General features: G+C 40.4%; 1 protein-coding gene across 1 annotated transcript in view; it reads right to left on the reverse strand.

The window, feature by feature from the left end:
• Positions 1 to 9,692: 9,692 nt before the first annotated feature.
• The window catches only part of LOC136863270 (angiopoietin-4), a 400,811-nt gene continuing 385,086 nt past the window's right edge, over positions 9,693 to 25,417 (reverse strand). Inside the window, exon 7 of the mRNA XM_067139659.2 lies at positions 9,693 to 10,557. Within this exon, the coding sequence (XP_066995760.1) occupies positions 10,463 to 10,557 (95 nt within the window). The 3' untranslated portion in view covers positions 9,693 to 10,462. The remainder of the gene's footprint in view (positions 10,558 to 25,417) is intronic.

Raw genomic sequence — 25,417 nt, forward strand, 5'->3', positions numbered from 1 at the left:
GGTGCTAGGGAGATGATCCCCAAAAAGGTGGTGGAAATCATGAGAGTCTTCGGAATCACCACTGATGAACTCGTGGACTGGGACTGAAAGCTCTCAGGGGATATATCCTAATTTTGAGACGTCACCTGTACTCATACGATTAAGATCAACTGACTCCAAGTCCGAATCATACTTTTTTAAATTTAGTAGGAATTATTGATCGAGTTGTTCTTAAAACTACCGGGCGAGTTGGCCGTGCGGTTAGGGGCGCGCAGCTGTGAGCTTGCATCCGGCAGATAGTGAGTTCGAACCCCACTGTCGGCAGCCCTGAAGATGTTTTTCCGTGGTTTCCCATTTTCACACCAGGTAAATGCTGGGGCTGTACCTTAAGGCCACGGCCGCTTCCTTCCAATTCCTAGGCCTTTCCCATCCCATCGTCGCCATAAGACCTATCTGTGTCGGTGCGACGTAAAACAAATAGCAAAAATAAAAATATTCTTAAAATTTTAAAATTGTTTTTGTAGCTTTTATTTAATTAATTTGTTAAATTTGTAGATCTAACTTCACAATCATTTTTAATTTTTAAAGTTCTTTATAAACTACCAATATTCACTGTATTGTTTATTCTCTAGGTGGAGGAAGAATTTATAATAAAGGAGATACAGCTGAATTCCTATCTGAATTCTATTGTAAATTATCTCCAAGTAGATTCAAAAGGAACGTAAAGGGTTATTTCCTAAGACCGGAATGTTCTTTGAGCTTCTCTCTCTGTAAATATCACATGGATTTCGCCTTTCACACACTATGCACCACATTTCTGTCATTTTCTCTGTCGAGATCGTTGATGTAATTTAAGTGATCCATGAACAAGTTAAAAGTCTTCCTGTCGTATAGGACTTCGTATCCTAGTTCAGTCAACAAGTCTATTATAGGTTACTTCATGCACGATGTGAGAGTAAATTCTAAACTATATTTGTGCTACTTTTACGTCTTTAGTAATATACTAGCTGATATACCCGTGCTTCGCTTCAGAATTCTACCTTGTATACAGAATTCTAGACGAACACGTTGTGAGTAAAATCTTATTAAACTGCATAGTCCGGTAGCGTTACCCCAGAAACATGACAGGGAAGTCGCCATGCGTCGTTTCTCATGTGAAGACCGAGTTAGGGGATTTTCATTGTAATGGCAGGCCCCCTTCTCTACTGCCAGTCACAGTCAAGTTGGTGAGTTTTCATTGTACTAGCACTCACTCACTCTCTACTTGTCTTTCTGCATCCACAGAAAGACTGTGTCTGTGGTTTTCGCAAAGTATTAAAGAGTCCGCCAATGGACAGAAAACCAACATGATAGAAATAACGCAATAAAGCGTTTTAATACGTATCTGCGTAAGTACAAATTCAAATAAAAATTTATTAATAACTTATATTAATGTTTTATTATTAGGATATAGACCTATTATGGAATAATTGGCCTGCATATAGATATCGTATAAAACGGTTACTGCGCGTAACCAGCTCCCTAAAATCATATCTTAGTGCTCTCCTTGTTATTTGCTTCTCAGGGTTTTGATTACATTTTATAGTTTTATTTGCATTGTCGTAATTTTGGAAATGTCCACCGGCGGGTACGTGATCCCTGGAAGTACAATTACTTCGACAGACCACTTGCCCACTTTGCGGGTGACTACATTGAAGGAATGTAATGCAATAGTACGTGTTAGCTCATTAAATATTGCGCTCTATCAATATTGCCACCACTGTATTTACAGCCTTCATAAATAAGAGGATTTTCTTAATGCCTGAATCCTCCTGATGGCCCAACTCAAGTCTAGTATTTCTGAATACAGGGATGGCAGAGTATACTGCTATAGGAAGCGTGACCACGGTTGGCCACACAGCGCCAAAGTTACATGGAGTAGTGACCCACCGGTGGGTCACGCAGTTCCACGTTGATAAATCTGTATGTTCACCGTTGGCTCACATGGTGCTAGATACGCTAAAAACATATCGCTAAAAACCGTCATAACATCCTTTTTTTTTTTTTTTTTTTTTTTTTTTTGTCTTCTGAGATGGGTGTGCAGAATCAGGAAGGTTGTGAGTGAGTGAGTTAAAACGGTCTGGACCTCCATGCCATGATAGCTGGCCGAGTGTGCTTCTGTTTTTGTTTAGTCATCTGTTTAATCTATTCAAGTTCCTTACCAATCAGAGGCATTCAAAATAAGGCATACTCACACGCGGCGCTAGTGTACTGTTCTCAAACTGAAGCAAAGTCAGTTGTACTGTAAGTGGTTTGTGCTAGGTAACTGTGAGCAGAAAAGAAAAGGCGAGAGGGTGAGTGCGCCGCGAATCACGCACAAATGTGTGTAACAGTTCTCGAATTAACCTTTTCCATCCCATGCCTGAATTAATTCGTAAAGTCCATTTGAATTCGCCTGCGGAGCGATCTGATTGGCTTACTTCAGCAGCTGATAAAATGACAACGGTGCGAGATATCGATTTGTTTCGAATTGTTTATCAGATTCTCTAACGCTCATATACCTGATTCACGTTGTTTCCGACGACCCTATATACACCATGCGGACCTGCAGCTTTTTTTGTTGTCTTCTGAGATGGGTGTGCAGAAGTGTGAAGAAAGATGACTGTTCAGTAGGTGTGTAAATACAAGGTTTGAGGAAGCGTACTCACTTTTAAGGGTCCCAGGCGTACATTTTCCTATGAATTGTTTCACATTTGATTTCCCTGCTGGGCTCCCTTAAGATGCACTGTAATAGTAAGTAGCTTGTATGTTAACCAAAGGTTCCACTTGTGGTTTAAATAGACGTTTAAATAGCATGCTGCATTAGGTGCCACTCCCACATTTCTCTCTCGCTCATCAATTATCCTTTATAATTCGGAAATGTTTCCTGCTTTGGAATTGAGAGACATTCTATTAACGGTGTAATGCAATACAAGTACGAACATTCACTTCCTGTGGCAGTTGGAGTTATAAAACCAGTCTACAGGGCTCTGGCAGATCGAACTTTACTGTATTTGCACGACAGGACGCAAAATCCTAACGAGTCCAACAATGTTGTGTGGAGTAGAATCCCTCATACTATGTTGGCTTTGAAATTCTGTGCGTTGATGTATTTGATTTTTTCCTGGCCTTTAATGATGGAAAATTCGGAAGGGTATGTGTTTTGAAACGTTTGAACATTGAACCTAGCAAAAACACTGAGAAATAATTTAAAGAAATTGATATTTTGAGAGTTAAAAGAGCAGGTAACGATGTTGAAGACCTTAGTAAGGAAGCTAGAAAGGACAAGGTAGGTAAGGGTTATTCTGCCCGAAGGCAGGTCTGAACCTCCGCAGAGGTGTTCCTGAGCCGGAGTTTACGTGCGGTAGGGTGGCCAGTTTCTTTCCGCTCCTCCATTCCCTTACCCCCCACCAACAGCGCGTGGTAACCCATGAAAGGACAAGAGGAAACGTAAAAAGACTGAGGATGATGATGATGATGATGATAACTCGGAGTACGCTGCAGAGATGCACTGATATGTGTTGACATTTTAAGTTGATTTTCCAGAAAACTTTCTGTTTTTCGTAAAAAAAGACCCGTATTCTCATAAACTGCTCATCATAGACCAATTATTTTCCTTGAGTACATATTCTCAATAATGATAAATTTACTGAGTTACTTTTAACTCCCTTCAAGTAGTTGTGTGGATGTTACAGATAAATGTTTGATAAACAATGGAATAATAATTACGCACTACAGAAAAGAAATTAAAATTTCATATTTGATTACAACTTCATGATACAAACTCGGTGTATATACAATGTATCACCATATGCGCATAACCAAATCTGGTATATGTGAGACTACAGTTCCTGAGAAAACGGGTCACAAATTATTGCAGTTTAACATTGGTAATATACGAGTTAACACCTCCCCATAAAAACATCATTGTACAAGCTGTTCCAGAAATCACTTTCCACTTCCATTAGTCCCATCTTGAATGCTGCAATGCAAGTGTTTCTTCTGCATTATATACACTTTTAATGGGTACCTCACCGGGTGAGTTGGCCGTGCGGTTAGGAGCGCGCAGCTGTGAGCTCGCATCCGGGAGATAGTGGGTTCGAACCCCACTGTCGGGAGCTCTGAAGATGGTTTTCCGCGGTTTCCCATTTTCACACCAGGCAAATGATGGGGCTGTACCTTAATTAAGGTCACGGCCGCTTCCTTCCCATTCCTAGGCCTTTCCTGTCCCATCGTCGCCATAAGACTTATCTGTGTCGGTGCGACGTAAAGCAAATAGCAAAAAATAATCGATAAAAAGAACCCCATTTCTTTGTTAGGTTCTTCCATGAACCTTGTATTATAATGCCACAGAAAGATACACATCAAAACTGTGATATGTTGAAGTTAAACGTAAAGATTCTGAAGTTAGAAAATAGAGAGACATAAAGGAATCTGCGAAATTGATGGCGTCCTAAACTGTGGAACCAGCTTAGTAAGCTGAAATATTGGACGAGGAGATCACAAAGAGAAAAGTGGGTTAAGTTGTTTGTTTTTATACCTACACCAATAGTTTAACAGCTCCATATTTACTTACCTTGGTACCATTCTGCATGTAACATGAGGGATGAATTTGTTCCTGGGAGCTAACGTTACATTCTAGCTAACGTGGAAACCTCCAAGTCTGCCGCTGTAATTTCTACATTGTTGACGTTAGCGGGTACTGCAAATGCCTGTTCTCAAGCAGTGGCAATTGTTTAGTAGGTGATGGTGACAATGATGGGGGAGTACGAAGTGACATTAGTCGAACGAGTTGGCTGCGCGGTCCGCGTCACGTAACTCTGAGCTTGAATTTAGGTGATGGGCTCGAACCCCACCGTCGGCAATCCTGAAGATGATTTTGTATTGTTTCCTATTTTTACGACAAATGCTGAGGCTGTACCGTAATTAAGGCCACTGCCATTTCTTTCCCAATCTTAACCCATTCTCTTTTGTATCGCCGAAAACCTTCCATAATGCAACGTTAAACCGCTAACGGAAAAGAAAATGAAGTGGCATCAGAGTAGGCTTCTGCCTTGTTTACCATTCACTGCATCTGATGGTACTTCGCCAAGGTGTCTGACTGGAAGATATTCATTGGGTATTTGGTTTGTCTGGATAGATCCTGTAAGAAGGAGAATGTAATCACTCAGCAGATCCGGGACCCATACCTGGCTATCCTGGCGTGGTCATCTTCATACTCGAATAATATCTAATCGATGTGACTTGATCAGAGTCTATGCGTTTTAAGGACATGTTGGAAAAATCCTTATTTCCCAGGCAATTTAAGAAGACGACTTTCGATAATTGGGCACTTTACTTTCAGGCCATGAGGACAATGATAATCATGTTCTTCGTCCTCATTCTTTTTTTATTTTTTGAGCGATTATGCATGTGGACAGAAGGACCTATCTACTTTCTCATAAACCTAATGATCCATGGCTAATCATGTAAGTCTTTCAATATGTCCAGTTCTGTTTGAGATCATATACATCTCTGCAACACTATTTGTAGTAGTCTTTGCCAGGCTATGTATCTGTCTACTTTCATTTTTCACTAGAAGCTGAGTTATCCACTTATTTGCTGTGACTAGATATAAACTCATGTTACTTTTCTGTAAGTATTGAATGGATATTGGATGAATTGAATATTGAATGGAGAATCATTATCCTCCTTGCGTAGTACTTTTAGGATGTTTAATGGCACTAGCATCATTGTAAATTTTTGTTGAAGTTTGTAAAATTATGTTTAATTATTTTGACATAAATGTTTCGTAGATTTGGAGACGACATATGACAGAGTACCGAGTGAAAAGATGTTAGCCGTACTGTGGGATTGTGGCATTAAGGATAGATTATATCATAATTATTCAAAGCAATCAAAGGCGTTTATGTTGACAATTGGGCTGCAATGAGAATTGATGGTAGAATGAGTTTTTGGTTCAAGGAACTTACAGGGGTTAGACCAGGCTGTATTCATCTTTGTTGTTCATAGTTTACACGGAACATCAACTGAAAGGTATAAAGTGGCTAGGAGGGATTCAGTTAGGCGGAAATGTGGAAATATAGTAAGCTGTTGGCCTATGCCGACGAGTTGGTCTTAATGGCATACTCCATGGTGTATTAAGTGAAATTGACTTAAGATGCAGCAGAGGTAGTGCAGTGAGTTCTCAATTGCGTTCCCCAGTTCCCAGTTCCCGGACGAAACTATCTTTATACCGGTTTGTTTTCAGATCAATTTCGATTTACGGGAGATACATTTTATTCGTAAGTTTGAAGTAACAGATATGAAAGTAGCCAGAAAGATCGCTGGTACAAAGAGGTGGAAACAATGAAAGGAGGGTACTCAGAATGAAGAGAGAAAGATCAAGTTAGGGATGGACTCTACTGATGAATCTGTATGCATAAACCGGCTTCGCTGTTGGTGTCATATAAGGCGAATGGAGGAGGATAGGTTGCCTAGGAAAATAATGGACTGTCATGGACAGTAAAATAAGTAGAAAGATACAAAGACGACGATGGTTAGACTGATGGCCGGTTTCACCAAGCTTCGTTTATGAATTTGACGACTGTTTAACTTTGACGATTCGTTTATCGTCCATTTTTTCGTTTCTTCAATGTCTGTTTACTTTGACGATCGTCAAACGCACCGTCAATTTTGACGCGCCGATTTTCGACCTTCAAATATGACGATTCGTTTAAAATGGTGTGTCCGTGTCGTAAACATTGCAGTGTTCAATAGTAGTTGGAAATTATAGATCTCTTTTAAAGTGTTTTAAGCGTTCCGACATTTTACAGGAAGTGTTAAAGCATTTCACAGAACGTTATTTAGATCATGAATGTGGGAGACAACTTTGATGCTGAATTACTGTATATAGAATTATTGGAAAATCTGGGACCTGAACGTGCAATTTCTGACCGTAATGATCATTTCTTCTCAATGGATGACTTCAATTTTGTAACTAGGTACAGACTTTCCAAGAGAGTAGTACTGAAACTTTTAGAGCAAATTGAAAATAGACTGGAATATCCTACTAATAGAAACCGTCCGTTAACACCGATACAACAACTACTTTTAACTCTACGTTTTTATGCTACTGGTTCTTTTCAATTGGTACTAGCAGATGTGAATAGTGTATCTAAATCAACAATTTGTCGCTATATTAGAAAAGTTTCCGAAGCAATTGGTTCCTTGAGACCCCTGTATGTGAATTTTCCTGAAGGTGACGAAGCTCGTTCAGTTATTCGCGATTTTTATATGATAAGCAACTTCCCTGGAGTAATAGGTGCCATCGACTGCACACATATACCTATACTGTCTCCTGGTGGACAATGCAGAAGTTTTCCGCAACAGAAAGTCCTATTTCTCAATTAATGTACAGACTATTTGTGATGCTAATTTACTAATAAGGAATATTGTTGCTAGATGGCCTGGATCGGTTCATGACAGTTTTATTTTTGATAATTCTGAAATAAGAATGAAATTTGAAACGGGAAGAATCCAAGACGGACATCTCCTGGGGGATAATGGATATCGGCTAACACGTTTTCTTCTTACGCCATTCTTAAATCCACGAAATCAAGGCGAGGAAAACTACAACATAGCCCATATTAAGACAAGAAACACTGTTGAACGACAATATGGAGTATGGAAAAGGAGATTTCTGGCCTTATCAATGGGTTTAAAAACAACAGTAACAACATCTTTGTCTGTCATAGTGGCTACCGCTGTGCTACATAATATTGCTATGCAAACAAAGGAAGATGAAGCCCCGGAAGATGAAGTACTCCATCACTATCTAGAAGAAAAAAGACGACTTAACAGGAATTATTTAGTCTTTGAGGAAATTAATGTAGGCCTACCTGGCTTAGCTGATCAAGATGGTCCTCCAGTTGTTAATCGGAACAGAATCGTTGAAAACCATTTCCGTTAAGACACTGCTTTAAAAGTGGAATACATTTAAAACACACGAGTTCTGTATCACTAATATTACAAAAACAAGCACACACTTTATTGTTTTCTATAGCATATAACAGGCAATATTTAATGTGACTGTATGTTTGTTACTAATAGGTCATTGGTTAATAATGTTACTTAAGTTTATAGGTTAACACATTCGTAGATCATTATTATTATTATTATTATTATTATTATTAAATTTAGTCTATTGTTTCTTCAAATAAAAGGAAAGTTTTGCCTCTAGCACTGCACTTCTCAGTTTTTCATTTTCTTGCTTAATTTTTTCGGTTTCTTTTTTCATGTGTATTAAGGCTAGTTCTTCGGTATGCCTTAATTGCAGCATGTCTAATTCTTGCTTGCAGAGATCCCTTCTTGCTTCTGACAATTCAATAATTTTTTCACGAGCTTTCAATGCTTCTGATTTCTTTGTCTTCTTAAAAGAAGGCCGGTTTCTTGATGCCCACGATATCTTGCTACCGCTAGTTGATGGTGGAAGGTCATGGATTGTATTCGGGACCGTTTCTTCACTGGTAGGAATAAGGATCTCTGTACTAGGTTCTTCTTCAAACGTCACCAGTACATTGCATGGTTCAATAGTGTTGCTACTGGATGCGGTTAGGCCTATGTATGCAGAGTCGCTATCCAAGTTGTTGGGAAGAGGCTCTACTTGGTCCCTGATTATTTCTAGGAGTTGTGATGATGTTTGATCTAATGAAGGGGTTACAGCAACTCCACCTCCAGTTTTAAACATATTCACCTTATCCTGGCATCTTTTTTGCTTAGCCCTTCTTTTGAAGTTGTCATAAAACATTTTCAGTTGTTTCACTGACCTCTTACAAACAAATTCATGAGAATTAAAACAATTTGCTAGTTCTATCCACGCTTTCTCTTTATCACGCAACGTTATGCCATCGGTTTTCTTGTTTTCGATTGTCTCTTTCCTTTCGGCAACAAGACTCACGAACAAACTCTTCTCGTCTTCAGAGAATTTGGATCCTCTCTTCTTTGACGAAATATTATTATTATCTTCCATTTTTGAGACCACTCTTACAACAGAAAATTAAATTACAAAACAAGTCTATTTTCAACCACGGCTCAGTACTTCAATTATTAATCGAGAAATGGCAATCCGAACGTACGATAAAACTCGATATATCGCGATATAACGTCGTTTTGAAATGCGAGATCGTGTCAAAATAAACGGAGCGTCTATTCCAGCTCACTAGTGATGATGAAATGTAAAAGGTTTTGACGAAGCGTCAAAAAGAAACGGGTCGTCATTTTTGACAGCCGTCAAGCATATTATGACAAAGCTTGGTGAAACCGGCCATCAGTTTTTAATTATTTAAGGTTAAGATGTATGGAACTAAACGAGGTCACAGAGCTAGTTACAAATAGAGGATTGTGGAGGCGTTCAGTAAATTCACAGAGGCTTGCAGACTGAATGCTGAAAAGTGTAACAGTCTATAATGAAGATGTATAATGATATATGCATGACATAAATAGGCTGTTGTTGTATTTGCTTTACCTTTGTTTTTCCAGAAACCTGTTAATAAAAAGATTTTGCAGTCGCAGAAGATCCGAGCAGTGAATAATGAAGATATGCAGAATATGGGTAAGTAAGGAATGTTAAATAATAACAACAAATTTAAAAAACATAGTTATACTTTATACAACTTACACAATATGTACAAAAACCACAATCTCTATAACAGTACTGTACGAGGAATTTCAAAAGGATGTAGACCCCTTTACTACAAGACCCTCACCAATTTGAAATAGAGTTTTGAAAGAAGTACTTATACGTAGGTCAGAAAAAGTTGTATCTGTCAAATGCTTTTGTCCTTATTGATAAATTATTCAACTAACACATTTAAAACAAAGATGTAGCGTCAGTAAGAATATTGAAATAATTAGTTTCTTGTTTATGGACAGAAATAATTCTTCACTTCATTGAAGTTAAATACTCCTGCTAGTCATGTTCGATAATACACACAACATACTTGGCAGCGTAACGCAACTACCAGTGTGCTACAGTTCGTTATGACTCATTGTACCAGTTTCCAGTATTTTTTGCCCTTGATCCTGTAAATTATAAATTGCGGAAGTAAAAGAATTTTGTCTTGCACACCATACTTTCACTCCATATTAACGAAATACCTCAGGACATGTGTACGGCATCTGAAAATGGTACATTGGCCACAAAGATTTCAGTAAGTAATTGAACCTTAACATTGCATTTCTTGTCCCATTAGCCTCTAATATAGCATTTCTGCTATCAGGTTGTAAGGTTAAACAGAAAAGAACTTGCTCTCTCTCTCGAACCATGTCCAGTTCATTCCATGGATTCATTACCGTAACTAGAGAGTTTGTTCACTTGCATATACACAATTACTTCCATACTTACATACACTCACACATTTCAATTATTCACATACATTCACAATTTTTCGTGCGATATTGTTTTCCTCCAGCGAAATGGAAGGTATTAAGGAGTTGTGCTGATGGTGCCTTTGGGTTTTATCATCATCACCGCCCTCTTCAGCGTGTAATCCCATCCTCTCCAACGGAACCAGACGATTCCTGAAAACACAAAAAAGAGTAAATTTTAGGTTGTGTGTTCTGCACTGTCTGCTCAGTAGTGACACAATCTACACACATGAGTGGCTCAGCAGCATGTATGCTTTCCTGGAGGATATTTACTATAATTTCAGGTCGCTGGTAACAGGTGTTGAGTTCATTATAGCAATACTTTGTAGGGAACAAAAGTAACATTTTTTTTTCTTTGTAGAGCTAGTAATCTTCAATTGGAGGAAATTTCATTAAATGCTTATCTTTAGAAAAAAGGGATTGTTATAACTACTATAATAATCAAGGTACCTACATTGCAAAGAGAACTACACGAAGTATTGTATATTGCATCAGTTGATGTTTTACCGGGCGAGTTGGCCGTGCGGTTAGGCGGGTGCAGCTGTGAGCTTGCATCCGGGAGATAGTGGATTCCAATCCCACTGTCGGCAGCCCTGAAGATGGTTTTCCGTGGTTTCCCATTTTCACACCATGAAAATGCTGGGGCTGTATCTTAATTAAGGCCACGGCCGCTTCCTTCACAGTCCTTGCCCTTTCCTATCCCATCGTCGTCATAAGACCTATCTGTGTCGGTGCGACGTAAAGCAAATACTGTAGTATAATCGATGATTTTCTCTAAAAGGTACCTTCAGTTTTAATAATTTTTTTCAAGCTTGTAATAGCACAGTGACATCATTAGTAACATTTTTCTTTGGCAGTCGCATTTGAAATTGATTGATTTTATAAGATTTTATAAGTAGAACGGTATATTCCTATGATATTTATTCCGCTTAAAACTTTGGGTTCCATCACAATATATACAGTTGCATAAAACTCAGTGCTTCCGGGTTTTTTCTTCAGAATATTTCTAGTTTCAGGAGTAGAATTTGTTCCTATTAATATCTCCTTCTGGTATGCCTCGTATCAATAACTTAAATTTTATGGTACATAATTTTCTGAAACTATAAACTTACTGAAAATGAGATTCCATACAAATTATCTCCCTAAAACTTGATAACTTAAATTTTCTGGGAATGAAATTTCATACTTCATATTATTATTATTATTATTATTATTATTATTATTATTATTATTATTATTATTATTATTATTATTATTATTGCCGTATGCGGCAAAATGAACGACACTGCAATCTTGCTGCATCCGTTGCCGTTGGAGGGGTAAGTTATGGCGCGACAACAAAAGACGCTTATCCTCCACGATTGGGGTAATAGAGAAGTCTCTGTAAACTATCTGATCACTGTTTGGGGATTTTGTGCAGCATCCTCGACAAAATAAGGATCTAATATTCCATGACTGGACATGGCGCACCAAATCGTGACCCGCGCACTTTTTGGTAGTTCCTGTATGGCGACGTCAGGCCGTCCTAGAAAACGAGTTGTTTGTCGGTTGATGTAGCCATCGAGGTGAATATGGCTTTTATCCTAAAACTATATGTTGCGGAGGGCATCTGGATCCTCATACGTCATGGACGACACCCTGCTGCAATAATGTAATTGGGCTCGCTCATCCCTTTTTCTTAGATGCTGAACAACTTTAATGCGGTATGCAAATCCATGCAGCTCTTTATAGCATTCACCGAACAGACCTATCGCTCAAAACGAGTTTCAGCGATGTTCGTCGTACACTTCGCTTTGGGGACTGTAACACCTGTTGAAGAAGTCGTTACAAGATTGAACCCGTGCATAATTAGATGGCATTTTAAGGTGTTTATATGGCACTAAAGTACCCTTCCCCGGTTACAATTCTGACTTTGGAAATTGTCTTCAGATTTTAGTAGCTGAAGAGATATTTAGCGCATACCGTTATTTCCACACGTTTTCGTAGCAGAAGAATATATGTTCAGGTGAAGAGATTAAGGTGGTGGTGGTGGTTGTTTAAGTACAACTGGGATACTCCGTTTTGAGGCAGACAATAAACGACTACAAAAGAGGCTTCTAGCAAAAAAGAATAAGAAAACTTATATTAACCTGTACAGTTGAAGAATGAAATAATTATAAGTGAAGCAGAAAATCTCGATTAGGATGGTACGAGTAGTATGAAACATTGCATAAATCGAATATTAAAAGATACATAGATCATGAATCTGAAAATGGAAGAAAAATAGAAGTGTCAGCAAATAAGAAGACATTTCATACGGATTACAGAGGTGCAAAAGATCACACGAAGACAAAGGATAGATGCAATATTTTTGGGATGCTTTTGGAGATAGAATACACGGAAACGTCTTTTGGAGGCAAGTGACTAAAAGTGGCAATATATGGGGAAGTGTATGTCGCCCTTTCCTATTATCAATAGTTGCTCAGTTTTTTATGTATTCCTATGAATTGTCCGCGGTGTAGATTACTGTAGTCACGTCCTAGTTCATAAACCGTGGGCAACGGCTAATTGGCCTAGTCAGTGATCCTGAGAGTCGGTTTACCAGTTGCTGTGGAATAGAAATGAACACCTCGGACATATTCTGAGTCATGGCCCTCCCTGAGTCATGGCCGTCCTTGTGCTCATGTGGCTAGGACTATACATCCTCTGGTGGTCTCTAACCCTTTAAAGGAGAGATCCTCACTTGGACTATGTGTAAGTAGGGCAGCATCCTGCTTGACATAATTTACCGAGCTCAGAACATTTCAAGCTAGCCTCGGACCTATGGCAGAAACGGAGTTTCATTTCCATTTAGCAGGGAAGGGCCTCCTCAAAAACAACTTGGTGATCGAAATGAAATTCGATGGGGAACTCTCGATGTTAATGAGCCTTATGGAAGAAAGAAAGTAGAACGGCTGGGTCAGCAGAGAGGATGCGTCTGAATATGTTAGGAGTTAACGATTTTTGGGCAAGGGGAGTTAACGAGGAAGAGATACTTTGTAGTTTATAAAGTATTATTAACAAGTGTAAAAAGGGATGGGCAGAGTATGGGGTAGAACTGTTCATCAGGAATGCTATTGCACGCAACAAGGTTTCGGTTAGGCACGTAAATGAGCGAATGTTGTGGGTAGATTTAGCTGTTGGATGAATTAGGACAAGAATTGTCTCGGTGTATTCACCATGTGAGGGTGCAGACGAGTTTTATGAAGCCCTGAGTGACATCGTAATCAGGGTGAACAGCAACGATAGGATAGCGCTAGGGTGATTTCAATGCGAGAGTTGGATATAGAACTGAAGGATACGAAAAGGTGCTGGTTAATGTGGGGAAGATTTGGAGGCTAGTATGAATGGGAAGGGTTAGCTAGACTCCTGTGCTAGTATGGGATTAGCAGTTACGAATACGTTCTTCAAGCATACGCATGAGAAGGTAGGGGCACCAGATCCATAATAGGCTATATCAAAACCGTCTTTGAATTTGGGAAGTGTGCGGGTATTCCGGAGAGTTTTTGATGATACAAACTACTGTATGATCTGTAGTGAGCTAAGTATCTCTAGGCCTAGGATAGAGAAAGTGAAATCTGTTAGTAGAAGAATAAGGGTATAAAATGTCCAGCACGAGGAAATTAGACAGAAGTACATGGATTCATTAGTGTAAAGTTACAAACAGTAGACAACAAGTAGGTTCAAGATATATAGAGAGAATGGGTGGGATACAGGGATGCTGTAGTAGAAACAGCAAGGGAATGCCTAGGAACAACAGTGTATAAAGAAGAGAAGAAGCGAACATCTTGGTGTAATGATGACGTGAGAGTAGCTTGTAAATGTAAAAGGACGGCATATCAGAAATGGCTCCAAACAAGGACTGATACAGACAGGGAATTCATTTTACTTAGAGGAAACAAACATAGCAAAACACATTGTTGAATCCAAGAAGATGCCATGGAAACATTTCGGTAATAACCTGGAAAGGCTAGTTCACGTGGCAGGGAAACCTTTCTGGCCAGTAATAAAATAGAAAGGGAGAGGAAAAAATGGAAATGAATAGTGTTTTGGGTAAATCAGGTGAACTCATAGTGGATACCAGGGAATCACTGGGCAGGAACATCTTTCTGGTGACATCGCGAACAACCTAGCTCGTGCGGAAGAGGACAGTGATGTTAGTGAAGTGGAAAGGGTGGCAGATAAACTCCATTGCCAGTAGGAATAGGTGAAATTAAACCTAAAATGGGGAATGTAATGGCTTCATAGAGTAGTAAGATTTAGCATGGAATGGTAATTAAGATCTGATTGGACGAAAACAGTTATTACACCTATCTATAAGCAAGGAAACAGGAAGGATTCCAACAACTATTGAGGTATTTCATTGATCAGTATACCAGGCAGGGTGCTCACTGGCATGTTTGAATGGAGGATGTGATCAGGGGTTGAGAGTAAGTTGGGTGAAAACCAGTGTGGTTTCAGACAGCAGAGGGGTTGTCAGGATCAGATTTTCAGTGTGCGCCACGTATTGAAAAATGCTACGAGAGGAATATAGAGCTATATTTATGTATTGTATGTCTAGAGAAGGCATGTGACAGAGTACCGAGGGAAAAGATGTTAGCCGTACTGCGGGGCAATGGGATTAAGGGTAGATTATTAAAAGCCATCACGGGCTCCAGGGAGAATTGATGGTAGAATAAGTTCTTGGTTCAAGTTACTTACAGGGGTTAGACCAGGCTGTAATCTTACATATGTGTTATCCATAGTTAATATGGATCATCTACTGAAAGGTATAAAGTGGCAGGGAGGGATTCAGTTAGGTGGAAATTATCCTTTACTAGTCTGAAGTGAATAGGTAAGAAACCTAAGAGGATTTAATATCAAGTTGTGAATACAAAGCTGGAACAGGTAGGTCATTTCAAGTGTTTAGGATGTGTATCCTCCCAGAATGGTAGTATAGTAAGCGAGATTGAATCAAGTTGCAGCAAATCCAATGCATTGAACTCGTATTTGCGATCAACATTATTCTCTAAGAAAGAAGTCAGGTCCCGGACAAAGCTGCCTACACCGATCTGTTTTCAGACCAGCTTTGCTTTATGGGAGAGAAAGCTGGATGGACTCGGGTTATCTATTCATAAGTAAGAAGTAACAGACATGAATGTAGCGAGACTGATCGCTGGTAGAAAGAGGTGGGAAGAATGGCAGGAGAGTACTCTGAATGAGGAGGTAAAGGCTACGTTAGAAATGAACTCGATTGATGAAGCTGTACTCATTAACCGGCTGCGGTGTTGGTGTCACGTAAGGCTTGGTGTAGGTATTTCTATTTGATGCCCATGGCAGACCTGCTCGTATCGTCTGGATGGGATGATGATGGTAATGAGGGTGAAATCCCTTGTCGCCACGTAGCCTACTCCTGTCGGATAATACCAGAGAGTCTGCTCAAGGCAACTACCCCAGCTGACGGACTAATCACCATCTACAACGCCATATGTCTTTACTCCTTACGAACACTGCGGAGAGATTTGGAATTGAATCCAGGCGTTTGGCATGTAATCTAGTGATTAGAAATTGTACCGGTATACCATCTGCTCTCTTGGCTTACCGGCCAGCATTCTGAAGTCAGTGGAAAGACCCCAGTTAGTGTATGGTTCCTTCGTATGATATCCTTATCATTATTACTTAATTTGAGGACCAGAAGAGATCCAAAGGAAAGCAGCACAATTCATTTGGGATGATTTGCGACAGGAGAGTACATAGTGTTACGAAAATGTTGCCAACTTCGGGCTGGGAAGACTTTGATATGAGGAGACAAACTACTCAGCTAAGCAGTATTTTGAGGTGTCGATGGAGAGAATAGAATGATGTGAAGACAGTTGGAATTCATTGGGAAGAATTGGGGCAAATATTTATTTATAGTAAGAGGAATTAGAGATTAATTTAACAAGGGGGATATTTGATAAATTTCAAATGATTTAAGGAAACATACTGGATAATATGGAATCGGCCACCTGGGCGACAGCCCTAAATGCATATCGGTGGTGATTGATACCACGCGTTCCCTCCACAACCCCTTTCAGTCTAGCTTTAGGAATGGACACAGCGCGGCGATAGCTTTACTGTGTCAAATTATTACCATGCGTGCAATGGGCCAACCGTACATAACTGTACTGACTCTATTAGATCTCAGCATTTTCTTCAACACTGACAGCTCTCAGTTACTACTGCAGAAACTTCGAGAAGATGTTTCGATTTTTCCTCGGCAGGTGTAACAGTGAGAAATGTGAGTTCAGGATGGCAAGTGTCCCTGAGTTTCCATCGGGGATCTATCCTAGGACCGCTATTATTTATCCTTCAGATTGATATATTACAGACTGTTAAAGTATGCAAATTCCCACTTTATGTGGATGATGTACAGGCTTACTATCATTCAAACCGTAGTGATATACTGGAGGTACAGCAATTATTCAAATGAATTCCGACCTACATCATCTTGGTTACCCCAAATTAAACCGTTGTATTAATGAACCCAAATCGCCGGTCTCTCGCTGGTGGGTTCCGTGGTTCAAATTCCGGTCCCTCCATGTGAGATTTGTGCTGGGCAAAGAGGAGGTGGGACAGGTTTTTCTTCGGGTACTCCGGTTTCCCCTGCCATCTTTCATTCCAGCAACACTATCCGATATCATTTCATTTCATCTGTCAGTTATAATTCATTGCGCAAGAGCAGTGCGACAGGCTTCGTCAGCCGACACAATCCCTATCCTCACCGTTAGATGGGGCTTCATTCATTCCATTCCTGACCCCGTCGAATGACTGGGAACAGACAAATAACACTCTTGGTGTTATCGGTATCAGTAAAAACCTTATTCCCTCAAGCAATGGGATATCCCTCCAATTATTTTAAAATTGGACTCAACATGCGATGTACACATTTAATAAAGTCATAAATACATGTACCCACTGGAGCGATTCTCTAATGTATTCTCGATTCGATTTAGCGTGCAACTGATTCACTCTCCCATACTATCTGGACCGAGCTCGGTAGCTGCATTCGCTTAAGTGTGGCCAGTACCCAGTAGTCGGGAGATAGTGGATTCGAGCCCCACTATCGGCAGCCCTGAAGATGGTTTTCCGTGGTTTCCCATATATACACCAGGCAAATGCTCGGGTTGTACCTTAAGACTACGACAAATTCCTTCCTACTCCTAGACCTTTCCTGTCCCGTCGTAGCCATAAGACCTATCTGTGTCGGTGCAAAAAGCAGCTTGTAAAAAAAGAAGATGATTTTGTCTGGTGGGGACCGAGGCCTACGTCCATTCGCATGTAATCCATACACCAGACATATACAGCCTGGGAAGGTCACAGCCCGCCATACAGGAGTGATAGAGCAGTTGCCGCATCACTCATTCACGCAGGCAGCAACGAAAGTATGTCCAACCGTTACCTGCGTTATATACTAGCGGGCGTGACAAGCTCAGTCTTTGGTATCTCAGAACGTGGGATCAAGCGTTTTCAGCTAAAGCTGCTAGATGTCAGACGTTTCACGCGTTCCTCTACTACTATACAATGCTTTATATGCAAACAATATACAGTGTATTGGGTGTTTTTGTTAGAAAAAAAAAGTATTCCGACCATCTGTGTGTGCTAATATTCCATTTCTTGGCAAAATAATTCGTTCATAAAGGCAAATTGATTTCCCGTTCACACTCAAAACAATTATACAATGCACAAAAGGGCCACGTTGTGAAGCTTGTTAGGGACTTAATGAAGGCAATCCTGCTTCAGACTAACTTGGAAGAAATGAATGTACAAAGGGCCAAATATTTTTTTTTCTATATCTGTCACGGGTGCGATGAAAAGTTTGCCTACTCTTAGGGCCTACTCGTAAGTTTGTGCCGATCTTAGTGGCTCAGACGGTTAAGGCGCTGGCCTTCTGAACCCAACTTGGCAGGTTTGATCCTGGCTCAGTCCGGTGGTATTTGAAGGTGCTCAGATACGTCAGCCTCGTGTCGGTAGATTTGCTAGCACATAATAGAACTTCTGTGGCACAAAATTCTGGCACATCGTCGTCTCGGAAAACCGTCTAAAATTTTGTTCGTAGAAACAATAACATTAATTATTAAGTTTTTTAAGATAGTGGTAAGACCATCGAGTTTTTTTGAGATATTTAGAAAAAGGTAATGATATGCATTATATATATTCAATACGAAGGAAGCGCAGGCTATATACCTAGGAACAAAATCAAATTGTAATTTCTGCGGTAGATGACGGAACACTCCGCTGGCTATTTTCTTTTCGGGTAAGGAAAATCACCGCAATGAAAACAAGAACAAAGCCATCAAGGAAACATATGAAGCACTCATTATCACAACACAGTTCACAATAAAATACATTCAGTACTTGCTGTCCGAGGAATTTCATTATGTGATTAATAGACATTTATCTAGTGACGATATAGAACTACTGTTCAGACACTTAGAGTTTAAGCGACGTAATGGACGTTAGATTTTGCCGTTATGTGCTGGAAGCGGATCTGAAAACAGGAATCACAAATCCGTCTAATTCTTCTAATGCTGAAAGGCAGACTTTCCAAGAACTGGATTCCATCAGGGCCCGGCGGGTATTTTCAGAAGAAACTCAAGTTACGATTCCTCATCAGGTTGTTCTGACAGTCCCAGTCTCCCCTTTTAATATTTTGTTACTGACGACATTTTCAAAATTCTCGATCATCATTCAAGGGTCATCCGCATTGACCTTGATATTTCCAGGAATTTGGTGAGAAAAACTTAAAGGAAGCATTTGAAATTGTTAATCATCTGCAGCCAAATTTGAAGAGGCGAGTTGTTTTCTAATGGAATTAGAGAAAGTAATTACTTTATGTACCTACTCATAATCCATTCTTCGCGCGTAACCTGTGAAGCAGTTTATATAGAGTGCTGCCTACCGGATAATAGTAGAATTGGAGCGGTGCACATTTGGACTTGCTCTTGCCGCGACCGCTAATATAACGTACTTAACGGTTCAACTCTTATCCCGTTTTTCTACGGGGTCGGGTATGAAGTGAAAAGAATCTTCGTAGCATGTTTTTACGACCGGATACCCTTCCTGTCGTCATCCTCATCAGAGAAGTTAATGAGATAAAATGAATGTCGTGATATGAGAAAGGATGAAACTCGGTGCCGGCACATAGCTTACTCCTGTCGAATAGCGCCAAGGAGTCTGATCAAGACTTCTCGACGGACGAATCGCCATCAACAGCGTCATATGCCCTCACTACATTTGTACACTGCGGAGAAGTTTGGAATTGATTCGAGGATTTTGACACGCAAACTAGTGATTAGAAAGTGTACACCGCCACCTCTTCTACCCCTGCCGGCCAACATTCTAGTGGAGGCCAATGGGACTCGAACCGGCTAAACACAGTTGCTGACTATATAGACTTAACGCCTTAATGATCATGCCCACCAGGGGGGACTGCAGGCAGCGAGGAATGAGTCATCTGTACAGTGTGTACCGAACTGTCGATGATCTTGCTAGCATCTGTTGCAGTTCGTGTATGCTATTGGTGTTTATTTACTTGAAAAGTTTAAATGAGCATTTCCGACCCCATATAATCTTTTTATTATCGCAAGGGCAAAAACGCTTCTCAGACTCGCAGGAAGATTTGCGCTATCTACGTTGAAGGTGCGGTAACCGATCGGACATGGCAGAAATGGTGTTTGTAGGTTTCGATCTGCAATTCGTTCCTAAAAGGACAAACCTCGCACCGGAAGACCCATTATTGTAGACGTAGAAAAAACCGAGAAGTTGGTTGAAAGTTGGTGGTTGAAGCTGGAGAAGTGCTGAATATATCATTCTGTAATGTGAGCAAACACCTGAAGGCGCTTGGTTACATTCTTCGTTGCGATGTTTGGTTGTCACATGCATTCAGTGAACGGAATTTGGTGCGGCGCGTGTCCGTTTGTGACTCCGTAGCAAGACGTCATGAACATGATCCATTTCTGAAACACCTGTTGACGGGTGGTGAGAAGTGGGTCATTTTTGACAGCATTGTAAGGAAAAGATCATGGCGAAGAAACGGTGAACCTCCACTCATAGTTGTTAAACCAGGTTTCCATTTCAGAAAAGTACTGCTTTGCATTTGGTGGGATTGGAAAAGCATTCTCTACTACGAATTGCTTCCTAATGGCCAGAGCATCATTTCAGTGAGAGATTGTTTTTAGCTGGACCATCTTACAGAAATCATTGAAGAGAAATGGCCAGAATTAACAAACAGTGAATTGGTAAGTTGCGGTCTTTTGGCTGGGAAGTGTTATCTCACCCTCCCTACTCCCTGATTTCGCTCCATCAGATTATTATATATTTCTATCTCTGCATTGTTTTCTGAATGGTAAATTCCTTGCTTCGTTGAGGGCTGCATAATTACCATCGATGAGTTCACCCAACCTGCAACTTTTTGGGAAACTGGTGTTTTTAAGCTATGCGGGATATAGCAAAACGCCATTGAGATGATGGAGAATGCTGTCTAAAATAAAACGTGTGCGGTGAAATAATGCAGATTTAAAGAATCTGAAATAATTTTGATTGCATCCTGATGTAGATTTGAATAAATGCATTTCCTTTTACCAGCTTCCCTGATAGTCGATTGAAATAAAGTTTAGTTTGTTAGATTATCCGTGCTTCCTATTATACCGATGGTCCTGCTGTACTAGTCTACTTTCTTCTATAGAGAATTTTTAGAGAAATTGTTAACATGCACACAGGTGCCCGTGCACTGGAATGGCTAGGAGTTACGTCGTCAACTTGTACGACCTCGCCGTTCGCTGGGCATGCATACCTTCGAGGCGTTTTGACTAGCGGCGATAGGAACGAACTTTAGTCCCCCACCAGATACTGATCTGTGTTGGCTGAAAAAATATACGACAGTAACAAGAAACTGGGCCGGAGCCTGAACAGCTGCATTAGATGTACAGTAGAGTCTCGATTATCCGACGTAAACGGGACCTGGAGTACGTCGGATCACCGAAAATGTCGGATAATACAGAATAATTTTGAAAATGAACTGAAACAAACAGGAAGGCATGCTTTACGGTGCTCTATTTTTACCAATTCAATTGTACAGTACATGCAGTATTAAATGAAAACAATCCAGATGTCTTACGAAAAAAAAACTTTTCTCCACAGATATTAAGCTACCTAACACCGTACCGTTTTTGCCACCGATCACGCCACCCAGCACTGGCAGAAAAATTAGGGTCCCCTTCATTAAAATCCTCCTGGAAATACACAGCCTTTTCCTGCAGAATGGTGCCAGATATTGGCAGGCCCTTTTCCCGGTGTTGAGATACCAAAGAAATAGTGCTTCACTTACTTTTTCGTACTGACATTTTTTCATTGTTTTTCTCTGCTCTTGTAGAGCACATCTTTTCAATTTCTTCCCTCTGTATTTTCCATTCTCCCACTGTAACACGTCCAACACCATAATCTGAAGCCACATTTTGAAGAATTTCCCTTTTGTCAAGTCTCTTTAATGCACTCAATTTGCATTCTATAGAAACAGTCACTTTCTTCCATTTACTCGCCATACAGAGGATATGAAAACTATAACATCCGCACCCAACCAATACTACAATGACTGAAGACTTACTGCACCTGTCCTTGAGAAAAACCCACTCCTACCGCCAGCGTTCAGGCCAGTGCTTGTCCCATGGTCGCATCCTCCACAGCGGGTGTGTCTGAATTTAGTCTCCACCAAAAGCTGAAATTAAGTCTAACAGTGTCGGATAACACGGAATGTCGGATAAGCGAAGGTCGGATGAGCGAGACTCTACTGTATCTTTAATCTGCGATATGATGCTCATATATCACCTTATTATAATGGGCTGTCATGGTTTCGAGTGCAACAGCGCCATGAACTTCACATGCCATCACTTCTACGCAAAATACTTTCCACAAACATTCCCACGATCTTTCTATCCCTTTTTTCTTATCTCTCGTCCTATCATGTTTGCAATAGAAGATCCAATTCCTCTCTTTCTATACTCGAAAACCGCACTGCTGTTTACCACTGCTCCTTCGTGTCTCTGCGTCCAAGTCACAGAATTACCCCGGGCGAGTAGCCGTGCAGTTAGGGGCGTTCAGCTATGAGCTTGCATCCGGGAGATAGTGGGTTCGAACCCCACTGTCGGCAGCCCTGAAGATGGTTTTCCGTGTGGTTTCCTTGGCTGTGCCTTAATTAAGGCCATTGCCACTTCCTTCCCGTTCCTAGCTATTTTCTGTTCCATCGTCGCCATAAAACCTATCTGAGTCGGTGCGATGTAAAAAAAAAAAAAAAAAAAAGAGGTCACTGAATTCTCTACCTGAAAACGTTAGAGCCGTTCTCTCCCGCAGCAAGTTTAAGGTGGCTTGCCGCGAACTCTTGTCGAGTGGAACCCACTGACTAGTTCGATAATTGTTGAAGGAATGAATAACAATAATTTGTTTTACGTCACACCCACACAGATAGGTCTTATGGTGACGATGAAATGGGAAAAGTTTAGGAATGTAAAGGAAGCGGCCGTGGACTTAATTAAGTTACAGCCCCAACATTTGCCTGGTGTAAAAATGGGAAACCACGGAAAACCATCTTCAGGCTGCCGACAGTGTGATTCGAACCCACTATCTCTCGGATGCAAGCTCACAGCTGCGCGCCCGTAACCTCACGGCCAACTCGCCCGGTGAAGGAATGAATGAACGAGTGGATTTAATGTAATTGCTTCATTTAAGTGTACATTTACCATGTTAAAATGAAGGATTGTATTATTGTTATTTACTTGTTTGTAAATATGTGTGGATTTGTATTTTACTAGCTGTATAATCGTGCTTCGCTGGAGAATTCTACATTGTTTACAGAATTGTAGGTGACGTAAAGTAGGCCCTACGCGTTGTAAGATTTTATTAAATTGCATAGCTCTTAGCGTTATCCCAGAAACACGACAGGTAGGTCGTCATACGTCGTTTCTCATATGAAGACCGCGTTAGGGAGTTTTGATTGTAATGGCAGGCTCCACTGCCTACTGCCAGCCACAATTGAGTTGGGCAGTTTTCATTTTAATGGCAGACACTCATTCTCCACCTCCCGTTTTATATCCTTAGAAACATTGTATCTCTGGTTTTCTAAAAGTCTTAAAGGATCTACCAATGGACAGAAAACCAATACGGCAGCAATAATAACGCAACAAGGCGTACTACATGGTTCTTTACAGAACCGTGCTACCAAGACATATCGCAAAAATTCGACATAACCTCTAGAATGATAATCAGGAAGGCTGTGACTGAGCGAGAGGTAAAACGATCTATTGTATTACATAGTGCAGTATCTTGCTGTGAACCTGTTTGCCGTAATAACTGACCGAGTGTGTTTCTGTTTTGGTTTAGTCATTTCATTTTATTCATGTTCCTTGCCTTTCGAAGACGTCTGAAATTAGACTCCCACGCGGCGGTAATGTGCGGTCCTCAAATTGAAACGGAGTCAGTTGTATATGGTTTGTACTTCGTTAGTGCGAAAAATAAAGAAAAAGCGAGAGCGTGATTAGGCGCCGTAAATCACGCACAGATGGAACCATTCTCGAATTAAATGGTCCAGTTTTGTGGCTTATTGTATTTGTTCAAAGTAAAGGCATCACACTCCAATCTTAGAAAGTATACGCCAAAACACGGAAAAGTATTATTTGTTCGGGAATTATTAGACCAACAAAGATAATTCATATAAAGAAAATTCTGGTAAATCGAATTTTAAGTACACCTGCGCTGCTCCAATTTTTAATAGGACTAACCATTCAGACAGCATATTCACTTTAAGAATCCCAGGCGTACGTTTTCCTCTGACTTGCTTCACATTTTCTCGTACTACATGGCCCGCTTAAGAAATAGTGTGATAGTAAAACACAGGAAGACGTATTTTTCTGGAATACTTTAGATTTACGAAGGAAGTGCTTGCAAACTTTTTCTAGGAAATCGAATTGTAACTACTCTCGCTCACTTCAATATTTAATGGAGTCAGTGTATTCACTTTTAAGGGTCCCAGGCGTACTATTTCCCGTGACTTGCTTCATATTTTTTATTTCCCTGTATAACCCCCTTCAATTTGAGCATGGGTCGTCGAGTAATTTTTACGTGAAAGAAACCAAGACCGAAGATATTTGGCATTGTCAAATCTGAGCTCCATATCAAGTAGTTTTTAGTGATAAAAAAACACCGCTAGGTAACTTTCAGATGTATTAATGCTGCCAATTGTTTTCCTTTAATCACGGTTGTCACTGGAACCTTTTGATATTTCAAGATGATACATAGCCTTGCTTTGTAACCCAGAATGATATTTTCTTTGAAATGGTGGAAGAAATTTCAATATCGGTCTCCAGCAGTTCTTGATTACCCGTTACATACAAACTCGGTCTCTCTTAGTATAGATAATATAGATTTTAATGGTTAAGTGTAAGAGAGGACCTTGATCCCTAACTTGGTTACAGATAGTCATCTGTCTATCTATCTATCTAAAGGCAATTTGAAATATGGAAATCTAAGTACAGTAGGAGCATTGTCAGATTCTGTTTGGGACTCGCTTGTTCTAGAATTGCGTTCTTAACAGGTCCAAAGAGCATGGCGCATGAAATGTCTTTCATCTCCTGAAATACATGGACTGCAGTCGGTAGAGATGTGTATGAATGGAAATAATTTCCTGTCAGAACAGTGTCTACCGTGATGTGCTCTGTACCGGGCGAGTTGGCCGTGTGGTTAGGACGCGCAGCAATGAGCTTGCATCCGGGAATTAGTGGGTTCGAATCCCACTGTCGGCAGCCCTGAAGATGATTTTCTTTGGTTTCCCATTTTCACACCAAGCAAATGCTGGGCCTGTACCTTAAGGCCACGGCCGCTTCCTTCCCGCTCCTAGGCTTTTCCTATCCCATCGTCGCCATAAGACCTATCTATGTCGGTGCGACGTAAAGCAAATTAAAACAAAAAAGTGCTCTGTAAGTTCAAA

The sequence above is a fragment of the Anabrus simplex genome, chromosome 1, assembly GCF_040414725.1.
Source record: "Anabrus simplex isolate iqAnaSimp1 chromosome 1, ASM4041472v1, whole genome shotgun sequence".
In the NCBI taxonomy this organism is placed as follows: Eukaryota; Metazoa; Arthropoda; class Insecta; order Orthoptera; family Tettigoniidae; genus Anabrus; species Anabrus simplex.